The following is a 13,962-nucleotide window of genomic DNA, read 5'->3' as shown; positions in this document are numbered from 1 at the left end:
GCTGCCCGGCTGTGTTGTCATGTGTGGCAAAGGACACACTGTAGGTAAACTGCAGTTGGTCCAGAACAGAGCAGCACGTACTGCATTTAGATGTACACAGAGGGTGAATATCAGTGACATTCATGTCAATCTCTCCTGGCTCAAGGTTGAGGAGAGATTGACTGCATCGCTATTGGTCTGGTGATGGTAGATGTGTTGGGAGGTACCGTACTGCAGTTGGCACACAGTTCAGACACTCAGTACAAAACAAGACATGCAACCAGAGGTCTCTTCACAGTCCCCAGGTCCAGAACAGCGGCACAGTATTAAAGAGTTATTAGGTCATTAAATTATTGCATTTGAGCTCCTAGAGTTTGTGGCTCTCTTTTTCTTTTCAAGTGTTCTGTGAACACCTCGGCTAAACAGGTGTGGGTTTCTTTCGCGTACAGAGGAGCCATTGGAGTCAACATGGGCCTGTAGAAGGCTTTTACAGACAAGTTGACTAACATAAACATATCTAAATCAGGGAAAAAAATTCGTTTAGCCTTCTCTGACTGTAGACTACAGGGCATTTTTTTATATTAGCGGTTTAGGGTGGTGTGTAGGCCTCGGATTTTCACTTTATCACATAGGCTATAGTCGGAAGGTTACTGATAAGTTATTAGCTATTGTGGTCGGTTGCGGGTGAACAAACAGCTGACCTGCGCACCACTACAAAGCGTGTGCCTATTTAGCCTCTCCCCATCAGGACTGACTGAACCCGTTCATCTCCACTCGACTCTCGCAGCGCGACAAAACGTCTTCAATTTGGACACCAGGCGTGTACGTAATATCCTTTTCCGGGAGATCCTCCTCTTCCTGACGTCGTCGCGTAGCTACCGTTCTGGGAGGCGGAAGGGGGGGGGGTTATTTGAAGAAAAGCGAAGAGATTGTTGTCAACAACACGGGTTTCTACACTGCCCTGGCTAATTTCACAAAAAATAACAAGATGTCAGATACAGTAAGTGATAATAACTATTAACCTATACCACTTATCAACCAAACAGTACATTTACACCACGAGTGAGTCACAAAACTTATAGCAGTTCGCACAGACCGCTAACATTGTTTAACCACCATGGTAGCTGTCGTGTTAGCAGCTAACGTTAGCGTCAGACAAATACATTGCTGCTAGTTCGATAGTAGCTAGATAACTTTTAACTAGGTAGTTAAAGCGGTGGGCTCATTATAGTTTTTGTGATTTTAGCTAGTTAGCCAAGTTAGTTTTCAACTAGAGGACGTAAATACCCAACTTAGCTATATGTTTCGGCTGAAGTGAAGAGTTTTGAGAGGGGACAGCAGGTCCATTGTTAGTAATGCATATCGTTGCATCACCATGTTTCCATCCAATCCTTTTATGCGAGAGTAAAGTGCATGTCGGATACAAAAGTATTGACGGGCCTGATGGAAACTACATGTTTTTTCCTGGTAAACTTTCCAAATGTCGACAAAACAAAATATGTTAGAAAATATTAGATTATTCTTTTTTTCATCAGTAAAATTAATTATGTGATAAATTTAGGTGGAAACGCCTTTATGCGCAAATATTCACACAACCATCACACAACCTAAGTTAACTTTGTGTGGATCGGAAAGCGTGTAGTTTATTAGGCTACAGATTAAATAAGTTATAATGAACTTCAAGGGGTGGTGAAAGTGCAAGGTGATGACTTTGCTTCTTTCCAATAAATATTGAGGGTCTTATTCTGGTGACTTGATCATCGATGCTTGGCTGCCATTTAAAAAAATGTAAAATAATATCGCTCTATTGTCCATAATCTCATAATGTAGGCTATTCTTAGGCCTGCAACCTGCCATGATATATCAGACCTGGTAAATGGTCTGATATTTAACTAGGCAAGTCAGTTAAGAACACATTCTTATTTACAATGAAGGCCTACCGATACCATGGCTGTCAGCCAATTAGCATTCAGGGCTCGAACAACCCAGTTTCTAAAGTACTTTATACCATGGCATTGTTGAATACTCATATCTGATTGGCTTGAAGGGCATTCGAGAGTGTACAGGCAGAGGGGGTGTGGTATAGGGCCAAAATACCATGCCTAGCTAAAGGCTGTTCTTAAGCACAATGTGCCTGGACACAGCCCTTAGCTGCGATATATTGGCCATATACCACAACCGCCCAGAGATGCCTTATTGCTATTATAAACTGGTTACAAACTTAATTAAAACAACAACAAAAAAATTGGGTCATATCTGTGGTATACGGTCTGATATGGCCCTAGTTTTGTTGCACCTGGGCTACTGTTCAGTCAGGTGCCATAAAGAGGGACGTAGGACAATTGCAATTGTCTCAGAACAGGGCAGCACAGCTGGCCCTTAGATGTACACAGAGATCTAATATTTATAATATGCATGTCGATCTCTCCTGGCTCAAAGTGGAGGAGAGATTGACTTCATCACTACTTGTATTGGCATGTTGAATACATAGAGCTGTCTGTCTAAATTACTAGCACACAGTTCAGACACCCATGCATACCCCACAAGACATGCCACCAGAGGTCTCTTCACAGTCCCCGAGTCCAGAACAGACTATGGGAGGTGCACAGTACTACATAGAGCCATGACTACATGGAACTCTATTCCACAGTACTACATAGAGCCATGACTACATGGAACTCTATTCCACAGTACCACATAGAGTCATGACTACATGGAACTCTATTCCACAGTACCACATAGAGACATGACTACATGGAACTCTATTCCACAGTACCACATAGAGCCATGACTACATGGAACTCTATTCCACAGTACTACATAACTACAAATACTTAGGTGTCTGGTTAGACTGTAAACTCTCCTTCCAGACCCATATCAAACATCTCCAATCCAAAGTTAAATCTAGAATTGGCTTCCTATTTCGCAACAAAGCATCCTTCACTCATGCTGCCAAACATACCCTTGTAAAACTGACCATCCTACCAATCCTCGACTTTGGCGATGTCATTTACAAAATAGCCTCCAATACCCTACTCAACAAATTGGATGCAGTCTATCACAGTGCAATCCGTTTTGTCACCAAAGCCCCATATACTACCCACCATTGCGACCTGTACGCTCTCGTTGGCTGGCCCTCGCTTCATACTCGTCGCCAAACCCACTGGCTCCATGTCATCTACAAGACCCTGCTAGGTAAAGTTCCCCCTTATCTCAGCTCGCTGGTCACCATAGCATCTCCCACCTGTAGCACACGCTCCAGCAGGTATATCTCTCTAGTCACCCCCAAAACCAATTCTTTCTTTGGCCGCCTCTCTTTCCAGTTCTCTGCTGCCAATGACTGGAACGAACTACAAAAATCTCTGAAACTGGAAACACTTATCTCCCTCACTAGCTTTAAGCACCAACTGTCAGAGCAGCTCACAGATTACTGCACCTGTACATAGCCCACCTATAATTTAGCCCAAACAACTACCTCTTTCCCTACTGTATTTAATAAATTTATTTATTTTGCTCCTTTGCACCCCATTATTTTTATTTCTACTTTGCACATTCTTCCATTGCAAAACTACCATTCCACTGTTTTACTTGCTATATTGTATTTACCTTGCCACCATGGTCTTTTTTGCCTTTACCTCCCTTCTCACCTCATTTGCTCACATTGTATATAGACTTGTTTATACTGTATTATTGACTGTATGTTTGTTTTACTCCATGTGTAACTCTGTCGTTGTATCTGTCAAACTGCTTTGCTTTATCTTGGCCAGGTCGCAATTGTAAATGAGAACTTGTTCTCAACTTGCCTACCTGGTTAAATAAAGGTGAAATAAAAATAAATAAAATAAAATAGAGCCATGACTACATGGAACTCTATTCCACAGTACTACATAGAGCCATGACTACATGGAACTCTATTCCACAGTACTACATAGAACCATGACTACATGGAACTCTATTCCACAGTACTACATAGAGCCATGACTACATGGAACTCTATTCCACAGTACTACATAGAACCATGACTACATGGAACTCTATTCCACAGTACTACATAGAGCCATGACTACATGGAACTCTATTCCACAGTACTACATAGAGCCATGACTACATGGAACTCTATTCCACAGTACTACATAGAGCCATGACTACATGGAACTCTATTCCACAGTACTACATAGAGCCATGACTACATGGAACTCTATTCCACAGTACTACATAGAGCCACGACTACATGGAACTCTATTCCACATCAAGTAATTCATGCCAACAGTCAAATTAGATTGAAAAAACAGATAAAAACACACCTCATGGAACAGCGGGGACTGTGAAACAACACAAACATAGACACGCGTACAAACACACGATAACATACTGACTATACACACACGTACACATGGATTTTGTGTTATAGATATGTGGTAGTAGAGTAGAGGCCTGAGGGCACACACTTAATATATTTTGAAATCTGTTGTGAATGTATTGTAATGTTTTTAAGATATGTAACTGAAAGATGACTTGTAGCTAATGGAATAATAAATATAAATATGTCAGGCATTCAGGGCTCCAACCACCTAGTTCATAATTCCCTTTAGAAACTGGGTGGTTCGAGCCCTGAATGATGATTGGTTGACAGCTGTGTTAAATGAGATCGTATACCATGGGTATGACAAAACATTTATTTTTTATGTTTTAATTATGCTTTTAGGGGGAGGGGCTTGGTGTGTGTGGGTGGGGCAGGGGAGGAGCTTGTGTGTATAAATAGGAAGGTGCACAGAAGGAATGAAGGAGACCAGACCAAAAAAACTAATTAGCTAGCTATGTTATCTGTAATTCCCTTCCCCATAACGCTCCTTTGCCCAGAGATAGATGATGTTATCAAACTGTCAACAACATGCTGTGATGATGTTTCCTATAAAGGAAAGAGCTCATTTGAGGATTTATGACCTGGTCCATTATAGAAACAAAAGCCATCGGGCGATAACGTCTGCAGACCAAACTAAAACAGTCACCGTTGTGTTAAAATACAATCCCAGCTTCATGTCCTTTCTCTTGAAGGACACGAAACCTTCAGGTCAGGATGGAGGAGACCAAAAAGATGGAGAGTACATCAAACTGAAAGTGATCGGTCAGGTAAGGAAGAAGTTTGGAGAAGGAAAAGTATGGTGAAGATGCTGGTGAAAAGTAGCTCTGTGAGTTTACATAGCTAGGATGGTTTATCACAGTCAATTATTTATCCGATTTTTATATCAGTTGACCTACAAATTTGAAAACGTTTAAACTTGGAATCTATTCATTCTTTTCCAACCTCAGGACAACAGTGAAATTCACTTCAAAGTGAAAATGACGACCCATCTGAAGAAGCTGAAGGAATCTTATAGCCAGAGACAGGTAACAATCGCATCTCATTCGCAACCTCACTTGAGGTTTTCTGGCCGTTCTTAGTGAGCAACTAGTTTTTGTGTGTGAGTCTCAAATGGAACCCTATTCCCTATGTAGTGCACTACTTTAGACCAGGGCCCATAGGGATACTATTAGGGAATAGGGAGCCATTTGGCATCTAGTATAAAGTAGTGCACTCTATAGGGAATAGGGTGCCAATTGGGACTCACAATGTGTGTTCCTTACCCTACGCTGTGTGTTCCTTACCCAACGCTGTGTGTTCCTTACCCAACGCTGTGTGTTCCTTACCCAACGCTGTGTGTTCCTTACCCAACGCTGTGTGTTCCTTACCCAACGCTGTGTGTTCCTTACCCAACGCTGTGTGCCCCTTACCCAACGCTGTGTGTTCCTTACCCAACGCTGTGTGTTCCTTACCCAACGCTGTGTGTTCCTTACCCAACGCTGTGTGTTCCCTACCCAACGCTGTGTGTTCCCTACCCAACGCTGTGTGTTCCTTACCCAACGCTGTGTGTTCCTTACCCAACGCTGTGTGTTCCTTACCCAACGCTGTGTGTTCCCTACCCAACGCTGTGTGTTCCCTACCCAACGCTGTGTGTTCCCTACCCAACGCTGTGTGTTCCCTACCCAACGCTGTGTGTTCCTTACCCAACGCTGTGTGTTCCCTACCCAACGCTGTGTGTTCCTTACCCAACGCTGTGTGTTCCCTACCCAACGCTGTGTGCCCCTTACCCAACGCTGTGTGCCCCTTACCCAACGCTGTGTGTTCCTTACCCAACGCTGTGTGTTCCTTACCCAACGCTGTGTGTTCCTTACCCAACGCTGTGTGTTCCTTACCCAACGCTGTGTGCCACTTACCCAACGCTGTGTGTTCCCTACCCAACGCTGTGTGTTCCCTACCCAACGCTGTGTGTTCCTTACCCAACGCTGTGTGCCCCTTACCCAACGCTGTGTGTTCCCTACCCAACGCTGTGTGTTCCTTACCCAAAGCTGTGTGCTCCTTACCCAACGCTGTGTGTTCCTTACCCAACGCTGTGTGTTCCTTACCCAACGCTGTGTGTTCCTTACCCAACGCTGTGTGTTCCTTACCCAACGATGTGTGTTCCTTACCCAACGCTGTGTGTTCCCTACCCAACGCTGTGTGCCCCTTACCCTACGCTGTGTGTTCCTTATGCAACGCTGTGTGTTCCTTACCCAACGCTGTGTGTTCCTTACCCAACGCTGTGTGTTCCTTACCCAACGCTGTGTGTTCCTTATGCAACGCTGTGTGTTCCTTACCCAACGCTGTGTGTTCCTTACCCAACGCTGTGTGTTCCTTACCCAACGCTGTGTGTTCCCTACCCAACGCTGTGTGCCCCTTACCCAACGCTGTGTGCCCCTTACCCAACGCTGTGTGTTCCCTACCCAACGCTGTGTGTTCCTTACCCAACGCTGTGTGTTCCCTACCCAACGCTGTGTGTTCCTTACCCAACGCTGTGTGTTCCTTACCCAACGCTGTGTGTTCCTTACCCAACGCTGTGTGTTCCTTACCCAACGCTGTGTGTTCCCTACCCAACGCTGTGTGTTCCTTACCCAACGCTGTGTGCCCCTTACCCAACGCTGTGTGTTCCCTACCCAACGCTGTGTGTTCCTTACCCAACGCTGTGTGTTCCCTACCCAATGCTGTGTGTTCCTTACCCAACGCTGTGTGTTCCTTACCCAACGCTGTGTGCCCCTTACCCAACGCTGTGTGTTCCTTACCCAACGCTGTGTGTTCCTTACCCAACGCTGTGTGTTCCTTACCCAACGCTGTGTGCTCCTTACCCAACGCTGTGTGTTCCCTACCCAACGCTGTGTGTTCCCTACCCAACGCTGTGTGTTCCTTACCCAACGCTGTGTGCCCCTTACCCAACGCTGTGTGCCCCTTACCCAACGCTGTGTGCTCCTTACCCAACGCTGTGTGCTCCTTACCCAACGCTGTGTGTTCCTTACCCAACGCTGTGTGTTCCCTACCCAATGCTGTGTGTTCCTTACCTAACGCTGTGTGCTCCTTACCCAACGCTTTGTGCTCCTTACCCAACGCTGTGTGTTCCTTACCCTACGCTGTGTGTTCCTTACCCAACGCTGTGTGTTCCTTACCCAACGCTGTGTGTTCCTTACCCAACGCTGTGTGTTCCTTACCCAACGCTGTGTGTTCCTTACCCAACGCTGTGTGTTCCCTACCCAACGCTGTGTGTTCCCTACCCAACGCTGTGTGTTCCCTACCCAACGCTGTGTGTTCCTTACCCAACGCTGTGTGTTCCCTACCCAACGCTGTGTGTTCCTTACCCAACGCTGTGTGTTCCTTACCCAACGCTGTGTGTTCCTTACCCAACGCTGTGTGTTCCTTACCCAACGCTGTGTGCCCCTTACCCAACGCTGTGTGCCACTTACCCAACGCTGTGTGTTCCTTACCCAACGCTGTGTGTTCCCTACCCAACGCTGTGTGCCCCTTACCCAACGCTTTGTGTTCCTTACCCAACGCTGTGTGTTCCTTACCCAACGCTGTGTGTTCCCTACCCAACGCTGTGTGTTCCTTACCCAACGCTGTGTGTTCCTTACCCAACGCTGTGTGTTCCTTACCCAACGCTGTGTGTTCCTTACCCAACGCTGTGTGTTCCTTACCCAACGCTGTGTGTTCCTTACCCAACGCTGTGTGCCCCTTACCCAACTCTGTGTGCCCCTTACCCAACGCTGTGTGCCACTTACCCAACGCTGTGTGTTCCTTACCCAACGCTGTGTGTTCCTTACCCAACGCTGTGTGTTCCTTACCCAACGCTGTGTGTTCCTTACCCAACGCTGTGTGTTCCTTACCCAACGCTGTGTGTTCCCTACCCAACGCTGTGTGTTCCTTACCCAACGCTGTGTGTTCCTTACCCAACGCTGTGTGTTCCCTACCCAACGCTGTGTGTTCCTTACCCAACGCTGTGTGTTCCCTACCCAACGCTGTGTGTTCCTTACCCAACGCTGTGTGTTCCTTACCCAACGCTGTGTGTTCCTTACCCAACGCTGTGTGTTCCTTACCCAACGCTGTGTGTTCCTTACCCAACGCTTTGTGTTCCTTACCCAACGCTGTGTGCCCCTTACCCAACGCTGTGTGCCCCTTACCCAAAGCTGTGTTTTCACTCAGCGTTTCTTTCCTCCTCTCTCTGTAGGGTGTTCATATGAGTACCTTACGGTTTCTATTTGAGGGACAAAGAATCTCAGACAACCACACTCCAAAAGAGGTAGCTATGCTTCCTGTTATTCTGTCTGATCCATAACCACGTCGTCGTTCTGTCGGATAGCCACGTCATTTAGCCTCTTCCTGGTTGGGTTCTGTTTTTCTGTCTGACCCATAGCGTCGTCATTCTGTCTGACCCGTAGCCACGTCGTTCTGTCTGACCCGTAACCACGTCGTTCTGTCTGACCCGTAACCACGTCGTTCTGTCTGACCCGTAGCCACGTCGTTCTGTCTGACCCGTAGCCACGTCGTTCTGTCTGACCCGTAGCCACGTCATTCTGTCTGACCCGTAGCCACGTCGTTCTGTCTGACCCGTAGCCACGTCGTTCTGTCTGACCCGTAGCCACGTCGTTCTGTCTGACCCGTAGCCACGTCGTTCTGTCTGACCCGTAGCCACGTCGTTCTGTCTGACCCGTAGCCACGTCGTTCTGTCTGACCCGTAGCCACGTCGTTCTGTCTGACCCGTAGCCACGTCATTCTGTCTGCTCCATAGCCGCGTCGTTCTGTCTGACCCGTAGCCACGTCGTTCTGTCTGACCCGTAGCCACGTCGTTCTGTCTGACCCGTAGCCACGTCGTTCTGTCTGACCCATAGCCACGTCGTTCTGTCTGACCCGTAGCCGCGTCGTTCTGTCTGACCCATAGCCACGTCGTTCTGTCTGCTCCATAGCCACGTCGTTCTGTCTGCTCCATAGCCACGTCATTCTGTCTGCTCCATAGCCACGTCATTCTGTCTGCTCCATAGCCGCGTCGTTCTGTCTGACCCGTAGCCACGTCGTTCTGTCTGACCCATAGCCACGTCATTCTGTCTGCTCCATAGCCGCGTCGTTCTGTCTGACCCGTAGCCACGTCGTTCTGTCTGACCCGTAGCCACGTCGTTCTGTCTGATCCATAACCACGTCGTTCTGTCTGATCCATAACCACGTCGTTCTGTCTGATCCATAACCACGTCGTCGTTCTGTCTGATCCATAACCACGTCGTCGTTCTGTCGGATAGCCACGTCATTTAGCCTCTTCCTGGTTGGGTTCTGTTTTTCTGTCTGACCCATAGCGTCGTCATTCTGTCTGACCCGTAGCCACGTCGTTCTGTCTGACCCGTAGCCACGTCGTTCTGTCTGACCCATAGCCACGTCGTTCTGTCTGCTCCATAACCACGTCGTTCTGTCTGATCCATAACCACGTCGTTCTGTCTGATCCATAACCACGTCGTTCTGTCTGATCCATAACCACGTCATTCTGTCTGATCCATAACCACGTCGTTCTGTCTGATCCATAACCACGTCGTTCTGTCTGATCCATAACCACGTCGTTCTGTCTGATCCGTAGCCACGTCGTTCTGTCTGATCCGTAGCCACGTCGTTCTGTCTGATCCGTAGCCACGTCGTTCTGTCTGATCCATAACCACGTCGTCATTCTGTCTGATCCATAACCACGTCGTCATTCTGTCTGATCCATAACCACGTTGTTCTGTCTGATCCATAACCACGTCGTCATTCTGTCTGATCCATAACCACGTCGTCATTCTGTCTGATCCATAACCACGTCGTTCTGTCTGATCCGTAACCACGTCGTCATTCTGTCTGATCCATAACCACGTCGTCATTCTGTCTGATCCATAACCACGTCGTCGTTCTGTCTGATCCATAACCACGTCGTCGTTCTGTCTGACCCATAACCACGTCGTCATTCTGTCTGACCCATAACCACGTCGTCATTCTGTCTGATCCATAACCACGTCGTCATTCTGTCTGATCCATAACCACGTCGTCGTTCTGTCTGATCCATAACCACGTCGTCGTTCTGTCTGATCCATAACCACGTCGTCGTTCTGTCTGATCCATAACCACGTCGTCATTCTGTCTGACCCATAACCACGTCGTCATTCTGTCTGATCCGTAACCACGTCGTTCTGCCTGATCCGTAACCACGTCGTTCTGCCTGATCCGTAACCACGTCGTTCTGTCTGATCCGTAACCACGTCGGTCTGTCTGATCCGTAACCACGTAGTTCTGTCTGATCCGTAACCACGTCGTTCTGTCTGACCCGTAGCCACGTCGTTCTGTCTGACCCGTAGCCACGTCGTTCTGTCTGACCCGTAGCCACGTCGTTCTGTCTGACCCGTAGCCACGTCGTTCTGTCTGACCCGTAGCCACGTCGTTCTGTCTGACCCGTAGCCACGTCGTTCTGTCTGACCCGTAGCCACGTCGTTCTGTCTGACCCGTAGCCACGTTGTTCTGTCTGACCCGTAGCCACATAATTTAGCCTCTTCATGGTTGGGTTCTGTTGTGTTCTGTCTGATCCATAGCCACGTCATTTAGCCTCTTCATGGTTGGGTTCTGTTGTGTTCTGTCTGACCCATAGCCACGTCATTTAGCCTCTTCTTGGTTGGGTTCTGTTGTGTTTTGTCTGACCCATAGCCACGTCATTTAGCCTCTTCCTGGTTGGGTTCTGTTGTGTTCTGTCTGACCCATAACCACGTCATTTATCTAGCCTCTTCCTGGTTGGGTTCTGTTGTGTTCTGTCTGACCCATAGCCACGTCATTTAGCCTCTTCCTGGTTGGGTTCTGTTGTGTTCTGTCTGACCCATAGCCACATCATTTAGCCTCTTCCTGGTTGGGTTCTGTTGTGTTCTGTCTGATCCATATCCTTGCAGGACCTGGTGGTGTTCTGTCTGATCCATAGCCACGTCATTTAGCCTCTTCCTGGTTGGGTTCTGTTGTGTTCTGTCTGACCCATAGCCACGTCATTTAGCCTCTTCCTGGTTGGGTTCTGTTGTGTTCTGTCTGATCCATATCCTTGCAGGACCTGGTGGTGTTCTGTCTGATCCATATCCTTGCAGGACCTGGTGGTTTGGGTATCAAGCCTCCTCTGGTTTAAAGGAAAGATTCACCCATTATAAATGTTATGTTGTTCATCTCTAAGTGCTGTTCTATCAAATCCCGGGGTGATTTCATGTTTTCTTGGTGTATCTGAGCCGTTCCAGCAGGCAGAAATTCGGCCGGGGGGGGGGGTGAAAATTGCACCATATGAGCCCGATACTGATTATTTCCATCCATTTATTGGTATTGAGAGCAATCACATAATTGGGCAAAAGATCAGAACTGGGCTGCCTTTGTAAACACAGCTATTGTGTCTCCATCTAAACATCTCTGTCCTCCCTATCTCTTGTAGCTGGGGATGGAAGACGAGGACGTCATCGAGGTCTATCAGGAACAGACTGGAGGACTTCGGAATAATTAGTCTTCCTGGATTTAACTTTTTTGTTGTTGATGATAATATTGTATTTTATATTTGTACAATTACTGAGTGATTTGTTTTGGCTTTGTGTTCCTCTCAGTGGTAGAGATCTCTGCCAGAGAGGAGAGAATAACTGTCTGATACATCTCCTGTTCTCTTACCTGGTCTGTTTGTGCTGTTTTGAAAACTCGTATGAAGGCGTGACAATGACTGTAGGAGCTGGCAAGACAGCACAAACAGGGTCTGAATGCATTTCAGAGTAGGAGTGCTGATCGGAGATCAGTTTTGGGTATTTAAAAAAAAAAAAAAATGTAACCAGGCAAGCCAGTTAAGAACAAATTCTTATTTCGAACGACGGCATACCAGGAAACGGTGCCTTGTTCAGGGGCAGAACAACAAATAAAAAAAAATTCTACCTTGTCAGCTCGGGGATTCGATCCAGTAACCTTTCGGTCTAACCACTAGGCTACCCTGCCGCCCCATTGACCACATGGACAAGGGTGACCTGATCCTAGATCAGCACTCCTACTGCTTGATGTTTACGGCCACCATGGTCCAGCCATGTGGTCCATCAGAAGACTCATTGGTTGGATAGATGACATCAGAATGATAGTTTTTCTTCAGACCCCCCCCCCCCCCCCCCCCCACCTAGCTTCAGTTTGGTTGATTGGTATCCGTCCCCATATACATATTTCCACAGTATATATTTTTACTAGCTGTAGATCCACACCGTTTATTGAACATCCAGGTAACGGCCAAAGTAAAGGAAACGCGAACACCGTGTCTTTAATAGAGGGTGTTGGGTGACCACCAGCCAGAGCTGCTTCAACGCACCATGACATAGATACTACACGTGTCTGGGACTCTGGAAACGTGGTCTCGGGCGCCGCTCCAGATTCTCCCGTAAGTGTTCCATCGGGTTGAGATCTGGGGACCTGAGATGGTCGTGGTATATGGGTTTTATCATTTTAATACTCTTCAAATGATCTCAAGCCCTGTGGATGGGTTCATTGTCATCCTATGGAGGGCATGGTCATGGTAGCCAAAATAATGGCCATGCTCAGCATTTTTTCCCCCCGTGACCCTAAGCATGATGGGATGTTAATTGCTTAATTAATTTGGAAACAACACCTGTGTGGAAGCACCTGCTTTCAATATACTTTGTATCCCCTCGTTTACTCAGGAGGTGTTTTGGCAGTTACCTGTAGCTAGCATGCCACTGTTAATTCCTGACTTCAGGTCTGTGTGTTACCCAGCTGTTACTTTACAGGTGGCATGTAATACGACGTCACTAATGTCTCCTCCTCGGTTCATTCAAAACGCTTGTCCACAGTCTTCAGTAACACACCCGGGGTATTTAATAACCAAGTTCTCATTCACTGCCTGTCTCTTTCTGTTAGAGAACTTGTAAAATACCTTACTAAAGTGCTCTGTTCAATCTGCATCGTCCAAGTTCAGCTTTACATAATATAAAGACAACGTTCCCACTCTGTAGTACTGATTACTGTACATTAATCTGAACCGTGTAGTACTCTGTAGTACTGATTACTGTACATTCATCTGAACTGTGTAGTACTGATTACTGTACATTAATCTGAACTGTGTAGTACTCTGTAGTACTGATTACTGTACATTCATCTGAACTGTGTAGTACTCTGTAGTACTGATTACTGTACATTAATCTGAACTGTGTAGTACTCTGTAGTACTGATTACTGTACATTAATCTGAACTCTGTAGTACTCTGTAGTACTGATTACTGTACATTAATCTGAACTGTGTAGTACTCTGTAGTACTGATTACTGTACATTAATCTGAACTGTGTAGTACTGATTACTGTACATTAATCTGAACTGTGTAGTACTCTGTAGTACTGATTACTGTACATTAATCTGAACTGTGTAGTACTCTGTAGTACTGATTACTGTACATTGATCACGTTAAAGGCCCAGTGCAGATTTTTCTTTGTTCTGTGTATATATTTCCACACCGAGGCTGTATTAATATTGTGAAGATAATGCTCTTTTAGTGTCAGAGCTGATTGGAAAGACCGCCCACTTGAAATTCCAGCCTGTTTTTGTTTTGGTGGGATGGAGTTTTGACCTAGTAA

At 46.6% G+C, this 13,962-nt stretch overlaps 1 protein-coding gene across 1 annotated transcript; it reads left to right on the top strand.

The window, feature by feature from the left end:
* The first annotated feature begins 919 nt into the window (after positions 1–919).
* sumo-1 (small ubiquitin-related protein 1) lies at positions 920–12,162 on the top strand. The gene is given in 5 exon segments (NM_001124584.1): positions 920–979; positions 5,035–5,109; positions 5,290–5,367; positions 8,550–8,621; positions 11,787–12,162. Coding segments are annotated over 5 exon segments (306 nt in total). The 5' UTR covers positions 920–967; the 3' UTR covers positions 11,856–12,162.
* The last annotated feature ends 1,800 nt before the right edge of the window (positions 12,163–13,962 follow it).

The sequence above is a fragment of the Oncorhynchus mykiss genome, chromosome 22 (assembly GCF_013265735.2).
Source record: "Oncorhynchus mykiss isolate Arlee chromosome 22, USDA_OmykA_1.1, whole genome shotgun sequence".
In the NCBI taxonomy this organism is placed as follows: domain Eukaryota; kingdom Metazoa; phylum Chordata; class Actinopteri; order Salmoniformes; family Salmonidae; genus Oncorhynchus; species Oncorhynchus mykiss.
Note: the sequence above shows the minus strand (reverse complement) of the source record. Positions and strands in the feature narration are given on the sequence as shown.